The sequence below is a fragment of the Hipposideros armiger genome, unplaced genomic scaffold (assembly GCF_001890085.2).
Source record: "Hipposideros armiger isolate ML-2016 unplaced genomic scaffold, ASM189008v1 scaffold_151, whole genome shotgun sequence".
NCBI lineage: Eukaryota > Metazoa > Chordata > Mammalia > Chiroptera > Hipposideridae > Hipposideros > Hipposideros armiger.
Genome location: NW_017731501.1, coordinates 912,568 through 937,197, shown reverse-complemented (window position 1 = coordinate 937,197; position 24,630 = coordinate 912,568). Strand labels below are relative to the sequence as shown.

The window sequence follows — 24,630 nt, the reverse complement described above, 5'->3', positions numbered from 1 at the left end:
CTCTCCAGGCATACCCAGAGTATCTCATCACATACCAGATCATGAAGCCAGAAGCTCCTTCACAGACTGCAACAGCCGCAGAGCAGAAGACCTAGTGAATGCCCCCTGGTAAAGGCCAGATCAGATCTACACCTGGGACTGGATTACAATGGATTGTTTCCAACAAAATCAATACTCTGTAAATCCCTGACAGCCTAGAATAAGCTGTTTGTCTTTTATGAAGCATTGCTATATAGTAATGAATATAGTATGAGTAACTGATACATACTCAACTGCTACTGTTCCCTTTGAGGAAATGTTTACAGGGGCAGCCTTTTAATATATCTCAGGCTCACTTTCATTGCAATTATCCATTTCTGTAATAAGATTGCTTTGATCCATTTGGAAATGGAAAAAAAAGAAAACATAACCAATACTTTCCCAAATGTTTAAAGTTCATACACTACATTTGCTTTATTATATATGGCATGTGTATATAACAAATACACATATGACAGGCGCATTTTTAATTTTTCCTAAACATGCATCATTTTTTTCGTTGTTTTTGGTTTTGTTTTTGGTTTTTTTCTCACTTTGATAATGAGCCAGAGCCTTCTTGAGGATATTTTGCACAAAGTCACACTGACTAAAATCATTAGCAATGCAACAAGCTTCTGAGCAAGAGTTTTTTTCACTTTAATTTATTTTATATCTGTACTTATAAACGTAAATTGAGAGGGGAAGGGGAAACATCAAGTTCTCATTTCCTTTATTAATTGGCCAGTCTTACAAGGGAAAGGCACAAACATTAACCTGATTTAGGAGCTCCCAAGTTCAGAGAAGTCAAAGTTGGTGAGGGCCATTTGCTCTCTCCAATGCACGCCTGCATCAGAGGCGGTCAAGACAGTGCTGGAGAGCCCAGCAGAGCACAGCCAGGGGACGGTGGAAGTGATGCTGTCGCAGATTCGGAGGTGAGACAGCGCGAGAGGGCTGTTAGGACCCGTGAGGAGCATGTGGTCCTGTACTGCTGCTGCCAAAAAGGATTCTGGGGACTCCTCAAAGGAAAAGCACTGCTCACTTAATCAAGTCCACCGGAATTGTCACCCCCAAAATTAGCTCCCTTATTTCCAAATTCAGTCAAATGATTGTACTTCATTGGAGTCACAAAAATATTACTTTATTGCTTTTCTGGGTTAGCAAGCTAGGATTTAAATCCTGTTTGGTAGTTGTGCACAAATGCAAGAACTTTTTGTTTACTCCAGACTTGGGGTTTACTTTGAGTGAGGTGCTTAAATGGTTTATACAGGTCCCTGCACTAAATTTTTGAACCATTTCTTTAAACTTCTCAATAGACAAGGAGAACAAAAACTTGAAACCAAAGCTCTTTCAGTTATTTTTTAAAATGAAGGTGAAGAAATACCATACCGTTACTTCATGAAATTACTTTCTTTTGTTTGTTTTAATCAACATTTGCCAAGTACACATTGACATTTGTAAAAAATTATCCATTATAGTTCTCACACTTGCCCTTTTTACCTTAACTGAATATCGAATTGAGTGCATTAATTTATTTACTTTGACAAGCAGTTCATCTACTCAGCTTTGAAGCAGACGTAATGTAAATGTAGTAAAAAAAAAAAAGAAAAGAAAAGAAAAAAACAGTGTGACACAAACTTGCCGTTTCAACTTGAAGTCCTGAAAACTAATTTGTTTGTTTTTTAATACAGGCTGATTAAGCTGTGACCTCATTTAATCACCTAAAGAAAAATAAAATGGTTACATGCAAAAATTCTAGAGTAGGCTCTTAAAATATACATTTTGCTTTCTTTCCGGCTTGAGTCCAATGCTGGAACTAGGCATCGGTAACTAGTTTGAGTTTTATAGCTAAATCTTGCATCAGTCCTCAAAATTAAATCAAGAATTAGCCTCAGTTGTTGCTTCTATTGAAGTTTTAGTGGCCCAAGCTGGGTGTTGGTCTTGGCTACTTGTTTAATAGCACTAGAGTTCCATATGAAGCTTTGAAGTTGATATTCATTAAGAGGGCGTTTTCCTCCTTTCCTTCTTTTTTTGCTGTGTGTGACAGTGGGTTGAAGGAATTGGCATCAGTGTAGTTTTCAGTAGCTGTGAAAGTGTATATTACTTGCCTCCCCACTTAGATATAGTTTAAAGTGGTAAACACAGCTGTGATTTTTAGTTAACTTAAAAGGTTAATATGGTATAGATACCAAAAGCTTTATAGCTTCATTAAAAAGATAAGCCACTACTCGACTGTGGTTATGTTGTTTCCATCATATTAATTAGGCTAATGGATGTGCCAGTTTTAAACTTCAGCCTTACACTTGAGAAGTTAAACTGTGGTTCAATATTTAAACTGCCAATGTTATGTATTGTATGTTCTGTGTGCCGAGTAAAGGTACTGTGTAGGAAGACATTCACAGTGCTGCTTGTCTTGTAATGAATCAAGTATAGTAATTCTTGAAAGAATGTGTACATATTCATCGCTAAAGAGAATGGGTTGATATCTCATAGGAGCCAAATACATTTTTTCAAAACTTGAAAACCAAAGGTCATCATGAGTGTACTCAAGCTAGCAAAAGTTGATTACATTTGGTATTTCCGTCTATAGCAGTGTGAGAAACCCTTTGGAATATGAAAGCATGGCATTAAAATTAGGCTAAAATCCGTTTAATTTCTTGTATATGCACTATATACATACATATATATATATATATAGCAAGTTGAGAGCTTCCAGTATGGCCTTTCCTGAACTGGCCCCTCTGTTTCCCAAATGGAATGGAAGGGAGAATCTGGACACCTCCCCCAGCTTTCCCGCAGGTCTAACATCAAAGGGCTCGGGACGTGATGGCCCCGTGTACCAGGCATTGGCAGCCTGGGTACTAGAGTCAGGCGTAAGTGCCTGACTGCACACTGTCTCCTTGTACTTGGCCTCCGTCCCTTTTCCCCAGATTGCTAATCTGGAATAATAATTAGTGCCAACAATTACCTTAGACCCCACTCATTTCCTCCTTCCTTCATTTGAGTCTTGCAAAAGGAGACTGTACCTCTATTTCTTATCACAGCCACAGCCAGGTATTAGGCCTCACGTGATCTTAGACGATTCTGCCACTTTGTTAACAAATGACAGCATGGAACCCAGACTTTTAATTCTATGCAAAATAATAGCAGTACAGCCAGGATTCTTATCTACCTTTTCCTTCTTGGAATTTGGAATTTCCAGCTTTTCAATAACAAGAATAAACAATATTAGGGTGTTTTCATGAAATAGCATCCTTGTGTTCATTTGAGCTTGATGTTAGTGGCTAGACTGACTCCCCTTTCCTCTCAAACTAGCAAAGTGCATTGCTACGTACGGAGAAATGCCTGAATATGGCAAATAAAGTCAGGTAGAGTAATAGTCTATTATTATAGCCTTTATACAGAAAAATGGTGTGTGCTGGAAGAACAGCATTAGAATGCAATAAGCCGTCTAGGTTTTTCTCTCTCTCAGTACATCTCTCAGTGGCACAATGGTTATTGGATGTTGCTCACTCTCTCTTTCAAACATGTGCACTCTGGATTTCTGTAAACTGTCTTTCAAACAATGGTGTGTAATTTTGAGCACCTCTCCCCCCAGTGTGTCCAGATCCCATTTGTATGATAATCTGTGATAAACAGCCTTCTTACTACCAGAAATGCTCATGGTGGGACAGTTTTCTTTTGGGCAGTTACCTTGCGTAGTGCTGAAAGATTTTAGTCATTCAGGGAAAACTAAAAACTGACATTAAGATAGGACTTCATGTGTCAGAAATTTATTTGAAAGAGTAAAGTCAAACTTGTTTGATGTCAAATCAGTGACAAATGAAAGTAATTGGGAAGGTTGTATTTGAGCTCTGGACACATCTGGTGTATGAAAACGAAATACATTTTTTTTAAAAAACCACCCTTAAAGGTGAGGCTTCTTCAGACACTTTGTGCATTCTAAAATTAATCGACAGTTAAATATCTCTTCTTAAGAAAGCCTTAACTATGACAGAAACTTTTTACCTTTTATATCCTAATAAATAAAAAGTTGTCATTCCATTTCTTAGTGTTTGAAAGGTGTCAGTGAGTCGGGTATGTCTCTGTGTATATCACACCCATTATGCTTATCGATGAGGGTCTATTCCGTAAGTCATGCTCGCTTATGCAAAGGAGCTGATATCCTCAACCCTTTTGAATCTCTATTTCTGAAATTCCCCAGCTACCAGATCACCTGGTTTGGAGATGTGCTAGAAAGATTTCAAAATCTATTAAGTTTTGTGTTTGTGGAGATACACAACCCATTGATACCATGTAGAATTTGAGTGCTGCACAGGCTGTTTTTAATCATGAAATATAAACCATGGTGATAAGTGAAAAGCAGTAGGAAGCTAAAGATTGCATATACTCTGTAAGACCAAATATGCGCATGATGTGACAGGTGTGGACATCTGCCCGGAGGGTTCTGCCTCCTTTGAAATAACATTCATCATGCAGTAGTGATGACTGCATTTTGACTCTTCATTCTTTCACATTTTCTTTTCTGCTTTACGCTTTCACATCTCCACACCCACCCTGCCATTCGTCTTTTCAAACAGATTTCTCATGCTCCAGAATTCAGATTGTTTTGTTATTTTTTTATCTGCCTACCCATTTCTGCAGGCAGCCCTGAGAGCCCTTTGTTGGTTCAGTGTTTGCAGAGACATGCAGTTAAACTCTGGTAGTGGGGTGTCCCTCACACATCCTGTGCCCCTCCCAAGGTTCAGGATGAAAAGCTGGGAAACATGTCAGTAAGAATTAGAAAGGAACAGAAATCTCAGGCCACTAGCCTAGACCTAGAAGATGACCTTAACTATATAATCGTTGTATTCGTTACACAAAATATTTAAACTCTTCATGTGCATATAATACCTCTCCTGCTTCCATAGTTTCAAGCTCAGCCTGTCTGTGTGGTAGTATTGTTTGTCTTTGATACCTACAAACTAAAAAGGTACTTTCATCAACAAGGTTTCTCAAAAACATTTACAGAACCAGCGTGCAGGAAATCGGGACTGTTTCCTGGCCACAGCATTTGGAGTCGTTCTTGTACTTTCTCATTGTGATGTTGGTCTGTGTAAGTAACCAGTGAGTGTGGTGACTCTGGTTCATTATTGATGTTGTTTTTATTTTTAGTCTCTGTATGACCCACCAGTTGCGGGAGGTTCCAATCCCCTCCCTTTCTTTTCTGCATCCTGTTCGTAGGATTGCCAGGTAAAATACAAGATACCCAGTTAAATTTGAATTTCAGGTAAATAATTTTTTAGCTTACATATGTTTCATGTATTATTTGCCATATATTTACAATTAAAAAATTCTTCATTATCTGAAATTCAAATTTAACTGAACATCCTGGTGTTTTGCTTTGTTTTATTGTATTTTACGAAATCTGGCAACCCTGTCAATTTGGTCATGGAAAATCGCATCCAGCATGTGAATTCTTCTAGTCTTCACTATCTTTCACGTGGAATGGAAGACTTTTCCTCCGCCACCCTCTACTTTCCAAAAGAGGGCATCAAGGAACTTAACCTGCCTGCATGGTGGGTTTCTATTTAAGACATCTTTATGATTCTATTTAACCTGTAATTGTGCTTTGGCTAAATGTCTAACTTACGTACTTGTATTTGTTTAATATTCAATAAAAACATTTTTAAAGTATACTGCATGTGGATAGCAGTTAGCTCTGATGTGTTTTCGTTTCCCAGTTAGTTCATTTCCACCTGACCAACCTTAACACAACTCACCTAAAACTGTCGGAATACAAGTAACAACTACTCCTCCCGTCCTAGTGTGATCTGTATTGGATGTGCCTTGTCCTCACCTCTAAGCGCACACAGGAGTTACTGAAGTACAGCAGCAGCAGGAGAAGCACGGGTTCCTTGAAGGCAGACCTCACAGCAGGGCCACCAGCTTGGAGGCCCTGCCCAACCTCTCTTGCTCAGAGACTCACTCCCTCCACCTGTCATTGGAGGTGAGGGACGAGATGCCTAGCTCGTGCAGTGGTGACACTAAATGCCTAGCACAGTGCTGGCACATAGGACTAAGAAAATAGGTTTTTTCTTCCCCTCACCTTTATCCATGCCTAGTGATTCTTTAGGTAGCACATTGGAAGCTAGAATTTTATCTGTAATTTATTTGCCAGCAGGATGGTCAGCGTTACAAGGAGATAAAAATTAAGTACTTGGAAGCGCTCTAACAACCCTGCAAATAACAGCTGTTATTAAGAACATATGATGAACCAGGTACTTTGTGTACATTTCCCAACAGCCCTGCAGAATAGGTATTTTAATCCCCATTTTATAAACGAAGAAACAGACTCAACGTGGTGACATATAGGTACCGATATATACCAAACAATGGTTGTATATGGAGTTTGAGTGTTTAAGCAGGAATGAAAACAGTGAGGTGACTACTACGTGGTTTTCTATCAGTATCTCATGAGAAGATGAGATTCTAAATGCCACTGGACTCAGGTGTTCCCCTTTGATTATTGCTGTTAGAAAATAGAAATGATCTGAACTGTGCACAAAAAGCAAGTGGACTGTAAAATAACTTGCCATTTCAGCAACTTGGTTTGGTTACTGATACAGAAGGATTCCAAGGGCCTGTTTGTATAGCTTGAAACCACTGTGGATCAGGGGCTAAGGGAAGCGGGGGGAGGGCTGCAAAGCACTTGCTGGATTGGATTTATTTCTGCAAAAAATTACTTGCTAGAAAACCAACATAAAGGAGTGGTGCTACCTAGGCAGCAAATTTTGAAGAACTGTTGTTGAATGACATTGTCTACACTGAGTGCCTTGGTCGTGAGCCAGTGTCTCAGGTTAGAGGGGGCACACCAATTTGATAGCACTTGTGATCATTCAGCACAGTTCACTTTCCCTTGTGATTTTATAGCCATAAGACAGTAAAGTGGGCCTCCAAGCTGGAGGAGCACCTGGCACCATACTGGGAATAATGAAAGGTTATCTAGTCCCATTAAGTTGGGACTGAGCTGCCAGGTTTTTCGGTTGGCATCTACCCTGAAGACCTGGACTTAGAAACAGCAGAAGTGGAAGGGGTGGTAAGTATGTCTTCATTTTGCCCAATTCCACCTGTCCTATAGTGCTAATAAAACACCTTTGCATAAGTAAGAATATGTAGGTAACATGTTCACTTTGTTAATATTTTTTTTTAATCTTAGATTTTTGATTTTTTTTTTTTTAAATTGGGGAATTGGGGAGGGGAACAGACAAGTTGCTGTCCTTTTTCTTCAGTCTAGTTGGGGAGGATGTCACTTCACTGGCCCATGTTGGTATTATCATTGTGCTCTTCCCGGGTGAGGCAGATTGGTCGCCGGCCACTGGACAGCCGCTCACAGCAGCTCTTGGCAGCTCACACCAGCTGTTGGCCGCTTATGCTGTCTGCCGGCCACTCACAGTAGCTTTACAGCAGCCCACTGCAGCCTACGCCGTTGCCAGCAACTCACGGCAGCCCAGCTCCAGGTTGAGCTGTTGTTCACCATCTTACCTGTAGAGGGTGCAGCGTCACTGGCCCTCATGTGGGAACCAAACCAGGACCCTGCTGCTCAGAGCTGGTGTCCCAAGCCAACTCCTAACAAATGTGCCACTTGGCCGGCCCCCGTTAATATGATTGTTAATATGATTACTTTTCTAGGCCAGGGACTGATTTGTAAAGTCTATTCATCTTTACTATACAATACAGCAAGCACACTTCTTGGTATTTACCCAAAGGAGTTGAAAACCTATGTCCACACAAATGTTTATAGCAGCTTTATGCATAATTGCCAAAACTTGGAAAGAACCAAAATGCCCTTCAGTAAGTGAAGGATAAATAACCTGTGGTGCATATAGACAATGGAGTATTATTCAGCATCAAAAAAAATAAACCAAGCCATGAAAAGACATGGAGGAAACTTGAATGCAGGTCACTAAGTGAAAGAAGCCAACCTGAAAAGGCTACATACCATGTTTCCAACTGTATGACATTTTGGAAAAAGCAAAACTATGGGGACAGTTAAAGGATCAGTGTCTGCGAGGGATTAGATGGAAAGTGGGGGTGGTGAAGAGAGGGAGCACAGAGGACTTTTAGAGCAGTGATGATACTCTGTATGATACAGTGATGGTGAATACCTGTCACTGTACATTTACCAAAATCCATAGAATGTACACCACCAAGAATGAACCCTAATGTAAACTATGGACTTTGGGTAATTATGATGTGTCAGTGTAGGTTCATCAGTCGTAACAAACATACCAGTCTGCTGGGGCTGTTGATAATGGGGATGCTATGTGTGGGGAGGGGGGGAGGGGGTATATGAGAAATCTCTGAAAACTGAATACTTTCTGTTCAATTTTGCTGTGAAACTAAAAACTGCTATAAAAAAAATAAAGACTTTTTTAAAAAGATATGGATAGAAATGGACAAGTAACGTAAATACACAGATACTTCCTCTTTTAGCTGAGAAGAGACATGCACAAAGAAATACTAGCAAAAAGCTAATTTTGACCTTAACGCCTTTGACTTCAAGGAGGTGAATAGCACAAACATATAATAAAGTATCCTGGTATTTTTAATTCATTTGAAACTAGGAAAAACAGGGAGAGCAATTCTTCTTTGTGTTTCCTCCACTTTGGACTTGGAGCCACCCAGGAGAATTATGAAGAGAGCAGTGAGCTGGAGGAGGCCTTGTCCCCTGCACCGAGGTTCCCTTCACAGCAGCGGAGTCACCTGCAGGTGAGCAACTTTGTTCTCTGTCTAAATATTCTTCACGACAGGATAGAATTGAAAGCCAGGGACTCGAACATGTTTTAAAAATATAAGCAAAGTCAAAAGACAAATGACAGACTGGAGGATGTGTTTGCAATTCTTACTATAACCAAGGGACTAATCTCTCATAAAGAGAGTTCCTGAAATTCTATAAGATAAAAAAAGGTAAAAGTTATGCACACACAGTAAATAGAAAAAATACAAATGATTTTTGAATATATGAAAAATAATCTCATAATAAAAGAAGTACAAGTTAATAAGTTAATACAAGTTACCTATCAGAGTGACAAAACCCTAGAAGTTTTATAACTAGATGTTAGGAAGTGGGTAAAAAAGCGGGGGATGGGGGGATTCATAAACATACATACACCTTCATATATTTATAATGCATAGAATATCTCTTCCAGGTAAATACGTAAAAATCTGGAAACATTTGCAAACATGGCAAACTGGATATCAAGGCGACACAGTTGAGGAGAAGGGGACATTTTATTATATATACTTACTTTTAAAATTTTGATCTATGTGAATAAATTGTCTTAAATATTAGGAGTGAATTATATCATTTATCATTGACTTGGATTGAGGGAAGCAAGATGTAGAAAATTATGTATTGTATGGTCTTGTTTTTATAGAGCAAACAATACCAAATAAAATCCCTATATGTAGTTATACATATAGATATGTGATCTATGTACTTAATACCATATAACATGTTATACTGTATGACTGGGCATGGAGAGCTATGGAAGGACACATGGTTGTTAACAATGGTTGTTTGCAGGATCTTGTGAAGGGAAGAAGTCAAGATAGTACCCTTTAACAATATAGCCAGCATTTTTGAAAAATACTGTGTATTATATGTATATAGTTTTATATCTAAAACATGGAACAAAGAAACATCACCTATAAGCCACAAGAAAATATAACTATCATGACTCTGTCTATAAAACAGATCAAAGCATGTGTATGTATGTTTATATATGTATACACGCATACATATATGTATATAAACATGGTCATGGATTATTAAGGGTAGTTGTTTCAGAGCTATATAATTTCAGCTTTTTTTTTGGTTTCTAATATTTTTTATGTGTTTGGATTTTTCAATAAAGCTGTTTTACTGTGGGAAGGAAAATTGAAACGAATAACTTTTAAATCATGTGGCTCAGGAATTCAAGCCTCTCTAAACTTAAGAGTGATTTCCAGGTGAATTTGCTTTAATCTGTTTGGGAACTTAAAGAACAGCAGTCATCTTAAAATGAAAAAAGTTGTGATGATGACGACAGAACTATAAATGTGCAATTCTGCTAGCGCCTTTGTGATTTTTGCCCATTTACTCAGGATGTGGGAAGAGAATCTTTTCATTTGGAAGGTAGAAATGAAAAGGACTGAGGGAAATGTCTCTTGGCTGCCTCTTGCTGTTATCTACTCAAAGAAATAGATTATATACTAAATGCAGTTACATTGTTATAAACAGTTACATTGTTACATCCAGAATCAACTTTTGGCCTAATTACAGAATTCAACCTATACTGTAGTCATATTTCTATTCCTTAACTAATAGTCAAGTTTTCTCTATGATTGAAAGATAAATCTCCAACTGTTAACATGAAGAGGAGGAGACATAAGAAAACACCAGGCAAGTGGTAACTAAAGGAATGTCGAAATGGTATTATTGATTCCAGACAAAGTAGAATGGAACATTACATGGAACAAAGAGAAACATCACCTACGAGCCACAAGCAGCCATAACAGTCCCCACTCTTTGTACATGTGATGCGAAGTTCAAACATAAAACAAAAACTTAAAATCTTCCACTACTTTGTCAAATCCTCCTCCTATTTTTAATATGTTCCTCTAGGAAACTGATAAAGACAAAAATAAAAAGGGTACTGAATGTCATTTAACTAACTTGATATTAACAAATACATAAAACTTTGTCCCCCAAAACAGAGAATGTACATTCTTTTCAAATGTCCTTGAAACATTTACAATAATTGACTTGAACTCAACCACAATAAATCCTCCAACTGCAAAAGTAAACATCAGACATGCCACATTTCTTTGACCACACTGCAATGAAACTGTAAAGTCACATACTAAAAAAAAAGTCTAGCCACTTGGAAGTTAGAAACACTCCCTCCCCTATACCACTCTTTAGTGAAATTACATGCTATTTAAATAATTTGTCCATATTGAATATTATGCAACTATTAAATAGGGTGAAACAGAACTGTGTGTCCAGATCAGGGGCATCTCCAGCGTGTACTGTGAAATGAAAAATCAGGCGACAGAGTCATGTGTGTGCCCCATTGCCTAGGGCAGCAGGCAATGACTGAGCAAACACACCTTTTCCCAATTCCATTGCTTTGTGCCTCTGCAACTCAGGAGACAAGGATGCAATTATTTTCTGTGTGCTCCAGTGCCTCACTTGGAGCAGTAAATAGCTGATCAAATGGAGGGGAGGGCAGAAGGAACAGGGAACACCAAGGGAAAAGATCCTGGCTAATGTCTCAAATATTATCCAGACAAACACAAAGATTTACAAAACGCATAAATAAAAGTCTCAAAGTAATTACACCAAATTTCTCATTTGGGTTACTGATATTGAAAGATGGGAGATGTAGAGAGGGGGTATGGAGGAGGAACTTTCACTTTTTACTCGTTATTTGTGTTATTTGAATTTGTTGGCCGTCAGCATATTTTCATATATTCATCATCAAACAGCTTTATTGGAGTATAATTTACAGACCATAAAATGGACCCATTGTAAGGGTACAATTCAGTGATCTTTTTAGTGAATTTACTAAATTTAAGAGTTGTCCAAGCACCACCAAAGTGGTGATGCAATCAGCTTGGGAACAATGTTATCCATGGGGAAGGGCGTCCCAGCAGTGGTGAATCCTTCCACTCCTTACAGCCTGATCACTGGGGCCCAGACTGCTGAAGACCGACTCCCGCTTAGGAGCCATCCTGAGCGCTGCATCCTGGGAACAGAGTCGACTCTCAGGTGGCGGACACTCCATCTCTTATCATTCAATTCTTGTCGTGCTATCAGCCTTCTGTCCCCATCTTTGAGTGGGGTTCAGGGAGCAAAAATGGGCTCACGGACTTTACGAGCCAGTGTCCACTTGCAGATATTCCCAAGTGCACAAGATTATTAAATGACCCAAATCTTCCCTCCCCTTCCAAGTCATCAGAGCAGCGCAGTTTTCAAGGAAAGGATAAACACTAAGCCAGAAGTGGTTGAAAATGTATTTATTTTTCGTCAAATGATCTTTTTCAAGCAATAAATAAAAACAGATGTGTTGACTTTTTCTAAAAAACAAAACCAAACAAAAAAAATCCCCTAAACTATATACATCCTACAGAAATACAAGCATATCAAATGTAGAAATGACATCACTCTGAAAGGTGGGGCTATGTACAGAAGTTACATGTATTGCATTGCTCTGTCTTGAAGAAGCCTCTTCCTGGTGTGACTCATCAGCTCTAAGGAGGGACAGGTTGCTCCTGTGCTCTTGGGGGAGGAGGGCTATCTCCAAAGAGGTGACGCTCTCCATCCTTCTTCATAGACAAGGAGACTTTCAAGGAAAAACAACATGCAGACACTGTATCCAGCTCCCTAACAATGCTCCACAGATCAGCTGACTTGCTCGGAGCATGAAACAGTGCCCCAATCAGGTCACATGCTCCTTGAGCTCCCTCAGCCCAGCTGGGACTGGCAGCAAGGCCATGCTGCGCCGGTGACATACGCGCTGGCTGAGGTTTCTGTGAGACAAAGTAGCTCTAAGGGTAAGACGCAGCCTCCCATCGCACCTTGCCATCCAGAAAGCAGCTTCCCAAACTTGGTTACACGTGGAAAGGGCTTGGGGAGCTTTGAAACATGCTGGTGCCTGGGTCCCTCCTCCAGAAACCCTGGTTTAATTGGTCCCGGACAGCCTGGTACCAGGATTTTCAAAGCTCCCCGACTGACGCTAATGGGCAACCAAGGTGAACCACCGCTTTAATACTATGGGCTTGGTGGACAGCCTCCAATCTAACAGCCCTTTCCCCTCGCATTTGAATCAACCATCCTACCTCCCTCTGTCCACCTTCCCAAGGATTTCAAAATTTTTCTCATGACTTCCCAACCTTGTTGAAAACTGTCTGGAATCCACCTGGAATGAGCACCTGAGGGCAGTGGCCTCAGGAGGGAATGACTGAAGCTGGGAGCTCCAGGCCACCTGCTCACGGTGACGTCAGCCTAATACTGCTCAGTGGGCAAGTGAAGGCCATTTCCCTCAGTGCTCCACAAATACGCTTGGGTCACACAAGATTCCCTCCCAAAGGGAACCAACAGCATTCCCTGGTCTCTATGGAAGATACAATGAGTCTACTGCCTTTTGTAGCCAACAGCACAGTTGAGAATCAGTGCAAGTGGCAATACTTTCTGGCCATTCAAGAAATTTCGTATCACCAGAAATCACTTCATGGGAGGCATGTCTATTGAAACCCACTGGCCATTTGACCCTGTAATTGACGTCTTCCTTAGAGCTTTTCCAAGTCATTGAAGAGGCTTCTGATGGGCAAACCACCACCAAAAACCCCCTTTTCCAATCAAGCCAATTTCCTGTTTTATTTCTAAACATTTTGGGACTCAACGCTGTTATCAAGTACAAAGGAAATGGCTTTATAAAATAGCAGTTTGACATTGTGCTAAAAGACTTGAATTAGAAAGCCAGGAAGACATGCCTGGGGCTGGTCCTGAGCTCCAACTGTCCGTGTGGTTGGAATTCATTCTGGGAAAGCAGGATACAAAGGTTTTGGCAATGTACATTCACTCGTTCTAGAATAAGTGACTGTTCCAAGCTACTCTCCCTTCCCCTCAAGCAGCCCCTCTTCTCAGGCCTATCTGCTCTTAAAACCCATAGCTTTCTCAGCTGCAGAACCCGCCTGACCTCATTCATTACAAAGCATGAAGCAACTTTCCAAGGATCAAGGAAAAGGTGGCAATGCCCAACTGTGCTGTCTCTAAATAGAGTTCCAGTGTCCAGGAACTGCAGTCCCTCCATGCCTCACTCCTAACTATTCAGCCAAGCAGCTCCTGGGGGAGAAGGGAGCGTTAGGCTTTCCTAAAAACAGGAAGTGAGAACTATGGCATCACCCAAAGACAGGGCTTGACAAAGCCAGGACGAATGAATGGTGCCGACATAGGTTCGTGTTTCTGGAAGGAAATGTAATGCACCAGGTCCTGCCTGGATTGCCAGGATGAGAAAGAGCTTTCCAACACTATTCTTACATTGAGGCTGCAAGTTATTTATGGCTGAGCATGACTGTTCATTTAGACTTAAGACTCTCAAAGGGCTAAAACAAACAAAACAAAAAAATGCTCTCATTTCTAGACAAATTTGCAATTACCTCTAATCTGGCACTCCATAACAACACTGTTCCACACTATTACAAATGAAATAACACGGAGTTTGTTCCCTTCACCCTCCCCCCAAGCCCAACCCACAGAAAACATCCTTCTTCCTCCAAAAGCCATTCCTCCATTTGGAAAGACCCCTTAAAATGGCATTATCCCGAGAAAGGATTTCAAAATGGCACCCGAGTACCCATGATGCCTGTCGCAGAAGCCCAGCAGCCAGCTCCCGCTCCCAGGCAAAGAGTCTACCCTGACCCCTCGCTCAAGCACTCTCGCCATTCCAGACTTCAAGGAGGCCTGAAATGTGGTGTACACTCCCCTCTTTTTATTCAAAACAGAGCCTTCAAAAATATTCACCTAAGCCAAGAATTTGAAGAACACTAGAATTTGTCGGTGTACTTCATTCCAAGTAAACCCCCCGAAATTAAAAACGCCAATTTATGCAAAAGAGAAAAGATGGTGCTTCCACTTACAAAAGGATTCATTTCAGGTCTGTCTCTAGTTAGCTGGTTTCCCCGCACTGGCCTTGCCAAATGGTTCCCTGTAGGAGAAATCTAAGTTGCACCCAATTTTTGAGGAGCACCTAAAATGATATGGCATTTATCACAGATGATATATAAGTCTTCAGGCAGGCCTATGCGAAAAATGCCCCCACCACACCAAACTGAGTTACTGATCATCAGGGGGAGAAGGTGGTATGGTTGTGGTTTAAAATAGCTTCAGGGGTTCATGTAGCCAGGAACCAGCTTTGAGAGTAAAAAGGAGTCCCTGCCTGTCTTCCTCCTCCCGCCCCACCCTGCCTGCTTCTCTGGGGCAACAAGTACAAGTTGATGAAGCCAGCCCGGCCATAACCTACGAGGTACCGCTTCCTTGCTTCCTAACAGCTTTGACATCAGCATGCTATTGTGCTCCACTCAACATCAACATAAATATATTCTAAAGTCACTGTCACTACACTCCTTGCACTTACATACTCTGAGAAAATTCTTAATAAATACTTTTATTACGCATAATTATTCACTTGTTGGTGGCTTAGAACGGAAAACCATGTCCTAACAGATTTCTTTAAAAAAAAAAAAAAAATCCTGTAACTTACAGCAACAACAACAAAACAGGGCCAAGCACACAGAACCAGGCACTTCTGGCAAACTTGTTTTCTTCTTGTCCCTTTCCCTAACCCCCCTCCCCCCCTAATAAAACTGGGTGGGCACATTTTGCCAGGACCTGTGGGTTTCACAACTTCAAGCCTTACTGCTTAAAAAAATGAGGTAAGAAATTCCTATCTGAAAAGTAAAACTGACACACAAACCAAACCAAGGTCTTCCCTGCCTGCGGAGGCAGCCGTTATTGCTCTAAGTTGGAGGGGGGTTGTTTGTTTGCTTTTAATATGTATTTAAAGTCCTTATTGCCATTCTGTGGCCCGGTGGTCGGCCAAGGAGAAATGGATGGGAAGGAGCTTGGTCGCCCGCCCCCAACTGGTCAGTCTGACTCGCTGCCCCCCCTCGCGGCCCCCCCCACCCCTTGCTGAAGGCCCCTGGTTTGAGGGTTCTCCAAGCAGCCCTAACAGGTGGGGGAGGTGGTGATGGGGCTGTGCAGGTAGGGCAGGTTGCTGGGGGCCGCGTGAACGCCCACCGAGACCGGGAAGCTGAAGACGAACTGCGACGTGGGCGTGGGGGTGGCCTTGCCCCGCTCCCGCAGGGGCCCGGATGGGCTGGCGGCCTCCACTGCGCAGGACGTGGCCAGCACCTGCGACTCGAACTGCAGCAGCTGCCCCATGAAGCTGAAGTTGGGCGAGATGATGCTCCGCCGCTGCTTGACGAACTCGAAGGCCTCCTCCAGCCTCACCCGCTTCTTCATCATCAGGTAGGCCAGGCAGATGGTGGCCGAGCGCGAGATGCCCGCCTGGCAGTGCACCAGCACGCGCCCGCGGCACTCCTTCACCGCATCTGGGGCAGAGAGGGCGACAGCATGAGAGCCCTCCTCCTGCAGTCCCGATCCTGCCCCCAACCACCAGGGCAGGTGGTCTAAGCCAGACGTGGGGGCGCGGGGGGACTGGAGAGGTACTGGGGGGGGGACAGGACATTCTCGGTGAAGGAATAATGAACTGGGCAGGGGGAAAGAAACCCATGTGGGAGGGACTGTAGAATTCCACCCAAGAACGGGTGTTTTGAGACTTAGCGAAACCCATGCAATGCACCACACTTGGTGAAAACCCCATGCTAAAAGCCAGTTAAATCCCAACATACACTCAAGGATTTCTATTTGCAGAAACAAAAACAATGACCCAGTTCTCCCTGTCCTTGTCTTTCTCCCCATCCCCTAAGTCTTATCTAGACATCTGGAGACATACAAGGAAAAGGTTATTGGCTCTACCGGCCAATAGCCCTGGAGTCTTCCTGCTCCCACCCAACACACCATCCAACAGGCAAGCTTCCTACCGAAGAAGGGGGGAAATGGGTACATCCTGGGTGCGGGCCTCCTAAGTCCCTCCTTCAACACACGAGTTACAAGTAATCCCGCTCACCCTCCCGCCCAGCCTGGGACCCAGGGCCCAGCCAGGGCCAGCCTACCGATGTACTCGATGGCTTCCATGAACCAGGAGCTGATGTCAGCTTTGTGGTTGTCTTCCACCGGGATGCACTTGTACTGATAGTGTCCTTCAAAGTGGTTTGGGCAGTCGGAGGAGACGTTCAACAGAGCTGTGATCCCCAGGGCGTCCAGCATGTCTCTCCGGGCAGCATGATAGGCACTGCCGAGGTAGAGGAAGGGGAGGATCTCCACAGGGCCCCCCTACACCAGAGAAGGAAAACAAACCACCAACATCATGAGTGTGAGGCAAGCAGCCACAGGGTGGGGGAGCTTAGGACAGGAGAGGTGGGCTTTTCACAGGCCCTGGGGGAAATGCCTATGGACACAGTCCTTCCTGGTTTCCTCTTATCCTGCTGGGGTTCCTGGAGGGAACGATGGGCTCAGTGGGACTCTAGCCTTTACACTCCACTCTGCCGTGGACAGAGAAGCCAGGACAGGTAAAGCCTTGTTCAAGCAACCCACCTCCCCTGTGATACATGGAACGGCAGACATATGCTGTTTGCTGCACCGCTTGTCTGTAACATTAAGAGTTTACACCTGCTAATCACTAAGCCGTTTGTCATGTGGTTCAGGGACTTAACTTGGTGGGATGAATCTTCACTTGGTGCATCAAAAACAGATGCCATGTCGGCCTCACAGACAGGAGGGATCTTGGCAAAATTAGGTAAGCTTAGCTTAATGACAATTTTCTGAGTCAGATCAACTAGTCTGATCTGGGATTTGGGGAACAGAGTTGCCAGAGCCCATAAATTCAACTCCCTCCACCCAAATGAAAAGGCTAGAAGGGGTGAGCTTGTAAGAAATGCAGTGGCGGGCCGGCCAAGTGGAGCGATGGTTAAGAACTGGCTTGGGATGCCAGAGGACCCCGGTTCAGATCCCACATTATGAGGGCCAGTGACACTGCCCTCCACAGCTAAGATGCTGAACAAACAGCTCAACCTGGAGCTGGGCTGCCGGGAGTCGCCAACGACGGCGTAGGCTGCAGCCCGTGGCAGTGGGTTGCCATGGGCTACCGTATGTAGCCAGCAGCCAGCGTGAGCGGCCAGCAGCCGCAGTGAGCGGCCATCCAGAAGCCGGCGACTGATGAGCCTCACCCGGAAAGAGCGCAATGATGGTGCCAACTTGGGCCAGTGACGCAACGTCCTCCACAACTAGACTGAAGAACAAAGTGACAGCAACTTGTCTGTCCCCCTTCCCCCAATTCCCCAGCACTGTTCCCATCCCCCCAATTCCCCAATTAAAAAAAAAATTTTTTTTTAAAAAAAAAAAAAAAAAAAGAAATGCAGTGGCTTAAACGGGTTTTCTTAGGAGAGGGTTGGCTGACCATTTATGTCCATTTGGCATTTACAGTTGGCTCGTAATGGGGACAGCCTGACTGTTCTGGGGCCAGGGGTTGGGGTCCACAGGCCACTCCTTCAGGGAAGGTCACACACTTCTAGCTTCAGCAGGTCCCCTCCTTTGTCTGCCCATGACTCTAGAGGCTAATCAGGAAGTGATGTCTAAGTGCGTGTAATAAGTGAGGGAAGGAGAAGGGCTCCGAGGAAGAAACAATTTATTCCTAGCCTACCTTACATTCCAGCCCAGTATCAGGGTTCACCAAATTCTCCCCAAATTGAGGCACTGCGTCCAAAGCCTCTGCATAAAGCCCCTCCACACACCTGGTCGTGCAGTGGAGTTCCACAGGAGCTGCAGCCCATGTCCAAAGACTCCACCGTGCTCGGGGGCACAGCGGGCGGGATGGCTGCCAGGGCCTTGGTTTTGGAACAGAATTCTGGGTACTCGGAGGAAAACCTCTCATAGCCACCTGTAAAGGAGAAAGAAGTTCAGGTTGACGGGGTCACTAAGCCAGCAGGAAACCAGAAAACACTTGAATCCTACCCTAACCTGAGGAGCGGCTGCTGGGAAACCAGGGCTGGCTGAATGTACATTGGCCACTGGGTGGCGCTGTGGGCCCAGACATAAGGCTACGGAGCCTTTTTCACAGATGCAGAGTCCAAATTGGGCCAGGACTATGTCCTGAAGCCTGGAAGGAAAGCTTTATGCACAAGACTTTGGTTTGGGACGCAGATAAACAGAGGAAGACTCGCATGGGGGTATGCAGAAGGGACTATTTCCAGAGGCGCTCCTTAGGGCGATGACAAGGCGTAAAAGAAGGAATGGCCACCGTGGGTCTCCATGAGCACTAAGCAGCCTGCAGCTAGCTGGGCCCTAGGACCTGCAAAGATGTCTGTCATCCCAACTAGCGGTTCCTTTGGAGAGGTTCTCCAGTGTGGGGGAGAAGACAAAAATTACCCTGGCACCAGCCCCTCTGGATCTCAGCATCGGAACAGATGCCAATTGCACAGCCTCGTGAACAGCTGTTGCATCAACAAGGGGCCAAAATGAGAGGAAATGGGCTTAAATCTAAATAAATCCCTCTTGCTCCATACAGGTTTGGGGCAAGGGAGGATTTCCTGACCTGAGAGTTGCTAAGCCCTGGAGTGGTTATCTTTGGGATCATCTTCTGGGGAAGAGAGGCCTTTTAAGGAAAAAGAGGTAAACTTATCTGGAATAGTGTGAGTGCCAAGCAGAAAGGCGCCGGCTAGGCAGAGGAACACTCAGAGAAGAGAAATGCTCAGCCTGTGTCTCTGATTTTCTCGTGATCTCGGGGATATTGCTCTGAGGGTAATCTGAGTGTTTGGCCCTGCTTGTATTTTTACTTTGCAGCTTCTATAGGACCAAAGATGGATCGTTAAGTCAATTCAGTAGGTGAAGGGGTCAAAACCTCCAGTTATAAGTCCTGGGGATGTTATGTACAACTAGTAACTATAGTTCACAACACCATAACACTTGAAAGTTCCTAGGAGAGATCTTAAAAGTTCTCGTCGCAAAAAAAAAAGAATATTTTTTTAACCAGGTATGGGGACAGATGTTAACTAGACTTATTGTGATCATTTTGCAATATATACATATATCAAATCATTATGCTATACACCTCAAACTAATATAATGGTACATGTCAATTATACCTAAATGTTTTAAAAACCCACATACTTAAAAATTATTCATTCATTCATGCATGCATGCATTCAGCTGGGCCTATATAACAGACCCGTTCAAGTGAGTCACCTATGTAGCTAGCACCTTTAAATCTTTATGACTAAGCGATATGGTGCCACTTTCCTATAACGTTCACAAGTCACCTTTCAGACATGTGATGGCTAGTCAATTTCTTGCCTAGAATCCTAACCCTGGAGACTGCTTCGGAGGAGAAGGGAAATGAATCTTTGCCACATCATCAGGCTTACAGAAACAGGGCAAACACTTCTTCCTCTCTGAGGGGAGGCTTCTCTGTTCCTCTCCACTCCCTCCCTCGTCAGGATATAAATGGATCTCTCTCTGGTCACAGGCCTGTGCTCCTGCTGAGTCATAATGACCAGCCTCCCTGGATGGAAAACCTGCTGAGGGACCCACACTGCCAGCTTCGGATGTGCTGGTGGCCTTAGTGGTCATCTCATCACAGAAGCACCCCTGCCTCCCATTATCACCCCCATCTGTCTGTCCCCTCTTTCGTTCTAAAGCTGCCCACATTGCTGCCCCAAATTCAGTAAATAGAGTGGGGAGAACAGCCAGCAAGCATCTTTAGCTGAAATCCTCTGGGATGGGAAACTTTGTCAATGCTCCACTTTGGACAAAGTAGAAGGGGAAATGGATGAACCAACAGACGGTTGTTGAACACCTATATGAAAAGCCATCGCGTGTTACTTGGTATCCTTCTATAAAACTTGACATTTTCAAAATAAAATAATCTGTGTTTATTGCATAATGAGCTATTAAAACACATTTTTCCCCCCAAAGAACTGTAAGGTATGGATGGTGCCCTCCAAACGGGCAGAAGAGCGGTACACACCCAAAAGTTAATGGCGACGTCACAGGAATAGCAGCCAGGCTCCAAGGTCACAGAGGAAGATCACCCCTGAGGACAGCAGGAGGAGGAGGAGCCTCAGAGAGGTTGAAAGAATGTTCTTTCCATTGCTGAGAAAGGTACAAGCCAGGGCACCAGCCTTTGCAGTCAGACCCACAGGTCTGGGTTGAATCATCAACTGTGCCGCCTGGGGCCATCACTGAACCTCTCTGAGCTTCTTCCTCATCTGTAAAAATGTGATGAAACATCCACTCCTGGAGTCCTTCCAGGACTGACTGGAACAGCCAGTGCTCAGCGCCTGGCCACAGATAGACACATAGTGAAGGTTTCCTTTGGGGACACCTACTGAGGGTACTCCTGCATTACTGGCAGCTTTCCAGACCCCCGTTTCCTCCTGGGCTTTACTGATTTTTTCCAGTTGGAGTCTTCAGACCTGGTAGTTAAGACAGCGGAAGGGCAGGTACCACACTTCCTGAGCTCTGCGACCCCTTCCTAGTCAGGGACATCCGCTACCTCCCGGGCTCCATCATCAATCAACCAGGAGGCACAGCAGAACTCCCGCCAGCCACTGACCCCAGGGCTGTGGCAGGCAGGGGGGCAGGTGGCCCAGTGAGCAGGACGGAGGTGACCCAGAGACCATACCAGGCCCAAGGGGGCCATCTGTCATCTTCCCCCAAGCTGCTAAGAACAGGACGGAGATACAGCAACGGTTGGGAAAAGACATCATTGGAACAGAACAGAAAAATGATTATTGAAAAGTCAGTTCCCTTTGGCGGGCGGACCTTTAAACAACAATCAGAAAGCAGCTAAAATGAAGAAACAGGTCAGCCCGAGGGACAAGAGCACTGGAAGGGTCGAATCTGTGACGGTGGCAGCAATGAAGGGGGTTTTTCCTCCTGAGGTGTCATTTTGGGGGATCTGTGGCTGGTAGTTACAAGGAGCATCACAAAAGGAATGCCTCCTGGGAGACCAATGGCTGCCCTTGGGCCAGGATCTCCAATGAGCAGAACAGACCTGATCAACCGGGAGCATGAAGGCAGGTGGCGCACATGGAAGGGTACGAGCAAGGAACCACCCAAGTCCCTAAGCCCCGCAAGACCACACTGCAAGAAGTTGTGTCTGGGTATTGGATCCATGCTAATAAAAATGACAGGCACCCTTTAAGAGGAAATGCTCACTATATGCCAGCCTCTTCCCGTATGTGTCTAACCAGCTGCCCTTGAGGAAGCTGTGACTAGCCCCAATTACACAGTAGAGGAAACCGAGGTGCAGGGCAGCCCCCAGGCCAGCTGGCAGCCACGGCCAGCATTCAGCCCACTGGCCTCAAAGGCTCAGGAACCCACCCTGCTGCTTGCCCATCTCTGCCTTCCTCGTGGCCCTTCTCTAGGGGGCACAGTCTGCTGGTTTCATCATGTGAAGACATAGCATTTTCATGCAAAAACCTCTGAACAGGGCACTGCTGACATTTCACCAAACTCTTGCTTCTTTCCAGTGCTTTTCTAACTACAGGTTGTCATTATGGAGCTGTGGCCAGCATTTTTTACTTCATGAAATAGAATAGAAATTATTAGAATGCATTGCATTTAAAGAGGGTACAATTTCATGCAACTCCGGTCTCAGGTGTGTCTGTATCCTGTACTGGGTCATGATGGAAATTAAATGAATTCTTACTGTAGGTGGAGATGAAAAGACTGCTCCCAGACTTCTCAGTGCCTCCCTTTCGTATCCCCAAATCTGCGCACATGCCAGAGCCACAGCCCTTTTGGTAAGAGCTAGATTTAGATCACCAAGTTTTATCCAAAACCCAGGAGAGGGAACGCTTACTCCAACCAGATACCATGGGGCTGGGCTCAATCCTGTGCTTCCTGCAGCTGTACAGGAGAACAAGGGCACCGACTGTGGGTGCCAGTGGGAGCCTGAGCAAGCACATCCTCTCCTAACCCGTTTTTCCAGCCTCAACATGGAAGAATCTCAGACTATTATCACCTCTAAATCCCAACATTCCATGATCCTAAATGTCCACAATCTACTTATTTGCAAACTGCAAACTGACAGCAGGTGCCCAAGGTCTGCATTTCTATCTTCTGAATACAATTTCGTAACAGATGCCAATGAATCCCACCTGTTTTTTTCCTACGTCCTATCGAATGTCATCCTGTAAAAGATATTCTGATTTGGGCCTGTTTTTCCCATGTGCTTATTTAATACGCGTATGCTTCGTAGTCTCAAAGCTCTCATTGTCTCATCTTCACTTTAAATTTTGAAAGTTTAGGGTGTAAAAAACGGAATAAAATTTTTCACCCGAAGGAAGAACTACACCTCCAGTTCAACTCCACACTCTTTTCTGTGTCTCACCTACACTCACACAGCAAAGTACTTTTCAGAATTGACTGAAAAAGATGACCCGCCAGCCATACACCCTGCTGCCAGTCTCCCGCCCATGTAGGGCTAGGAGGTATGTGTGCGGAAGTGCTTCAGAAAGGGCAGACTGATGATGCAATGCCGCTTCTATCACTGTAATAGGACTATTCATGGGGTCTGTGATGGGGAAGACTTTAGGTGGTGATTAGTCATCAATCTTAATGTGGCTGCTGTTTTTTTCCAATAACACTCAGCATATCACCCATTCACAGTCAGGGCTTGTGGCCTCGCTCTTATCAACACAAGGCAAATGCTGCCCAGCAAGAAAGTCTGGGGTCATCTGAAGGTCAGTTGAGACCTTACCTTGATGTGGGTGCTGACTTAGTGAGCACCCTAGTAAATGCGGAGCAGTATTTAAAATTTATTTAAGTAGGCTTCTCACCTTGGGACTCCACACACAGACCTGTCCGTCCTGGGCCAGCTGGCTGACACCTAATGCCACACGTCTGCAGTCCCTCCCAGTCTTTCTGTGCTGTCCGCTATGTTCAGCAAGCTGGCTTCCGTTCCAGAGGGAACTTTTCTTCCTGTCAAACTTCCTCTTTGTCAGGCAGGAACTGCCTCCCAGTAAGGAAACCGGCTATCTGGTTTCAGATATTCTGATATTTTTTGAAGAAATTTCTTGGTTCCTTTAAAAGGCTACTCTTTCTCCCTCCCTGAGTTTCTGTGCAGCCCACCTCTCCTGTAAGCACTCCTGTAAGACAAGCCCAAAGGAGCTGTGATGGGCTTAATAACCATCAGGTTTTCACTCCCGATTTACACAGCCACCCTGTTCTTTGGTTACTTGGGTGGGCTGGAAGCATCCAGTTCAAATGATGCAATGAGTTTGTTTCATTCCTTGTAATTCTGTAACGCATTACAGTAGGAGTTAGAAATTATCTTTAAGGCCTATCATTTTTTGTAATTCTAACAATCCTTGACTGTCATGGGCGTTGTGTCATATTTACAAAGAAGAAAGCCAGTTCCTTTGGGTGGAAGAGGTGAGCAATCACAGGATCCCCCGGGGGCTATGCTGTTTGATGCCACACATCTCCTGGGAAACTAGAGTGGGCTGGACAAATGGGGCTAGAGAGAGACAAGACAGGTGACAGCCACCAGAGTTACCAGAGCTGCTAGCTGAGCGCCATCACCTTCACCCATACCATTCATTATTGGCCTTAGTGACTGTTTTCTACATAAAGAGTGCCGTCAGTCTGTATGGTCAGCTGGATACATGAGTTCCAACCTGGAGGGAGACGCTGGACTATATCTAGTTGATCCAATTCTCAAAAGAGGTTCAGGTCAGCTTTTCAATCAGAACTTGAAAAACAACTGACAATGGTCATGAGCTGACATGAATTTTAGACAGGAGGAAAGTAAGATAATGTTTTTGTACCTGAAATCTTCTGCGTAACAGACTAATTTGCCATTGGGAATACAAGAGGTAAAGAATGACTTCTGTTAGGGTAAGAAAATGTTCTTTTTGTCTTTCCTTAATGACCAAGGGGGTCTAAAACCCTAACCCAAGGAC

General features: G+C 44.1%; 2 protein-coding genes across 2 annotated transcripts in view; one reads left to right on the top strand and one right to left on the bottom strand.

The window, feature by feature from the left end:
* Positions 1-5,693, top strand: part of TNKS (tankyrase) — a 212,922-nt gene extending 207,229 nt beyond the window's left edge. Inside the window, exon 27 of the mRNA XM_019651006.1 lies at positions 9-5,693. Coding sequence (XP_019506551.1) covers positions 9-95 — 87 coding nt within the window. The 3' untranslated portion in view covers positions 96-5,693. The remainder of the gene's footprint in view (positions 1-8) is intronic.
* Positions 5,694-15,280: 9,587 nt separating this feature from the next.
* DUSP4 (dual specificity phosphatase 4) overlaps positions 15,281-24,630 on the bottom strand; it is a 14,142-nt gene continuing 4,792 nt past the window's right edge. Inside the window, exons 2-4 of the mRNA XM_019651007.1 lie at positions 18,457-18,602; positions 16,780-16,999; positions 15,281-16,155 (exon numbers count right to left, since the gene is read on the bottom strand). Coding sequence (XP_019506552.1) covers positions 15,770-16,155; positions 16,780-16,999; positions 18,457-18,602 — 752 coding nt within the window. The 3' untranslated portion in view covers positions 15,281-15,769. The remainder of the gene's footprint in view (positions 16,156-16,779; positions 17,000-18,456; positions 18,603-24,630) is intronic.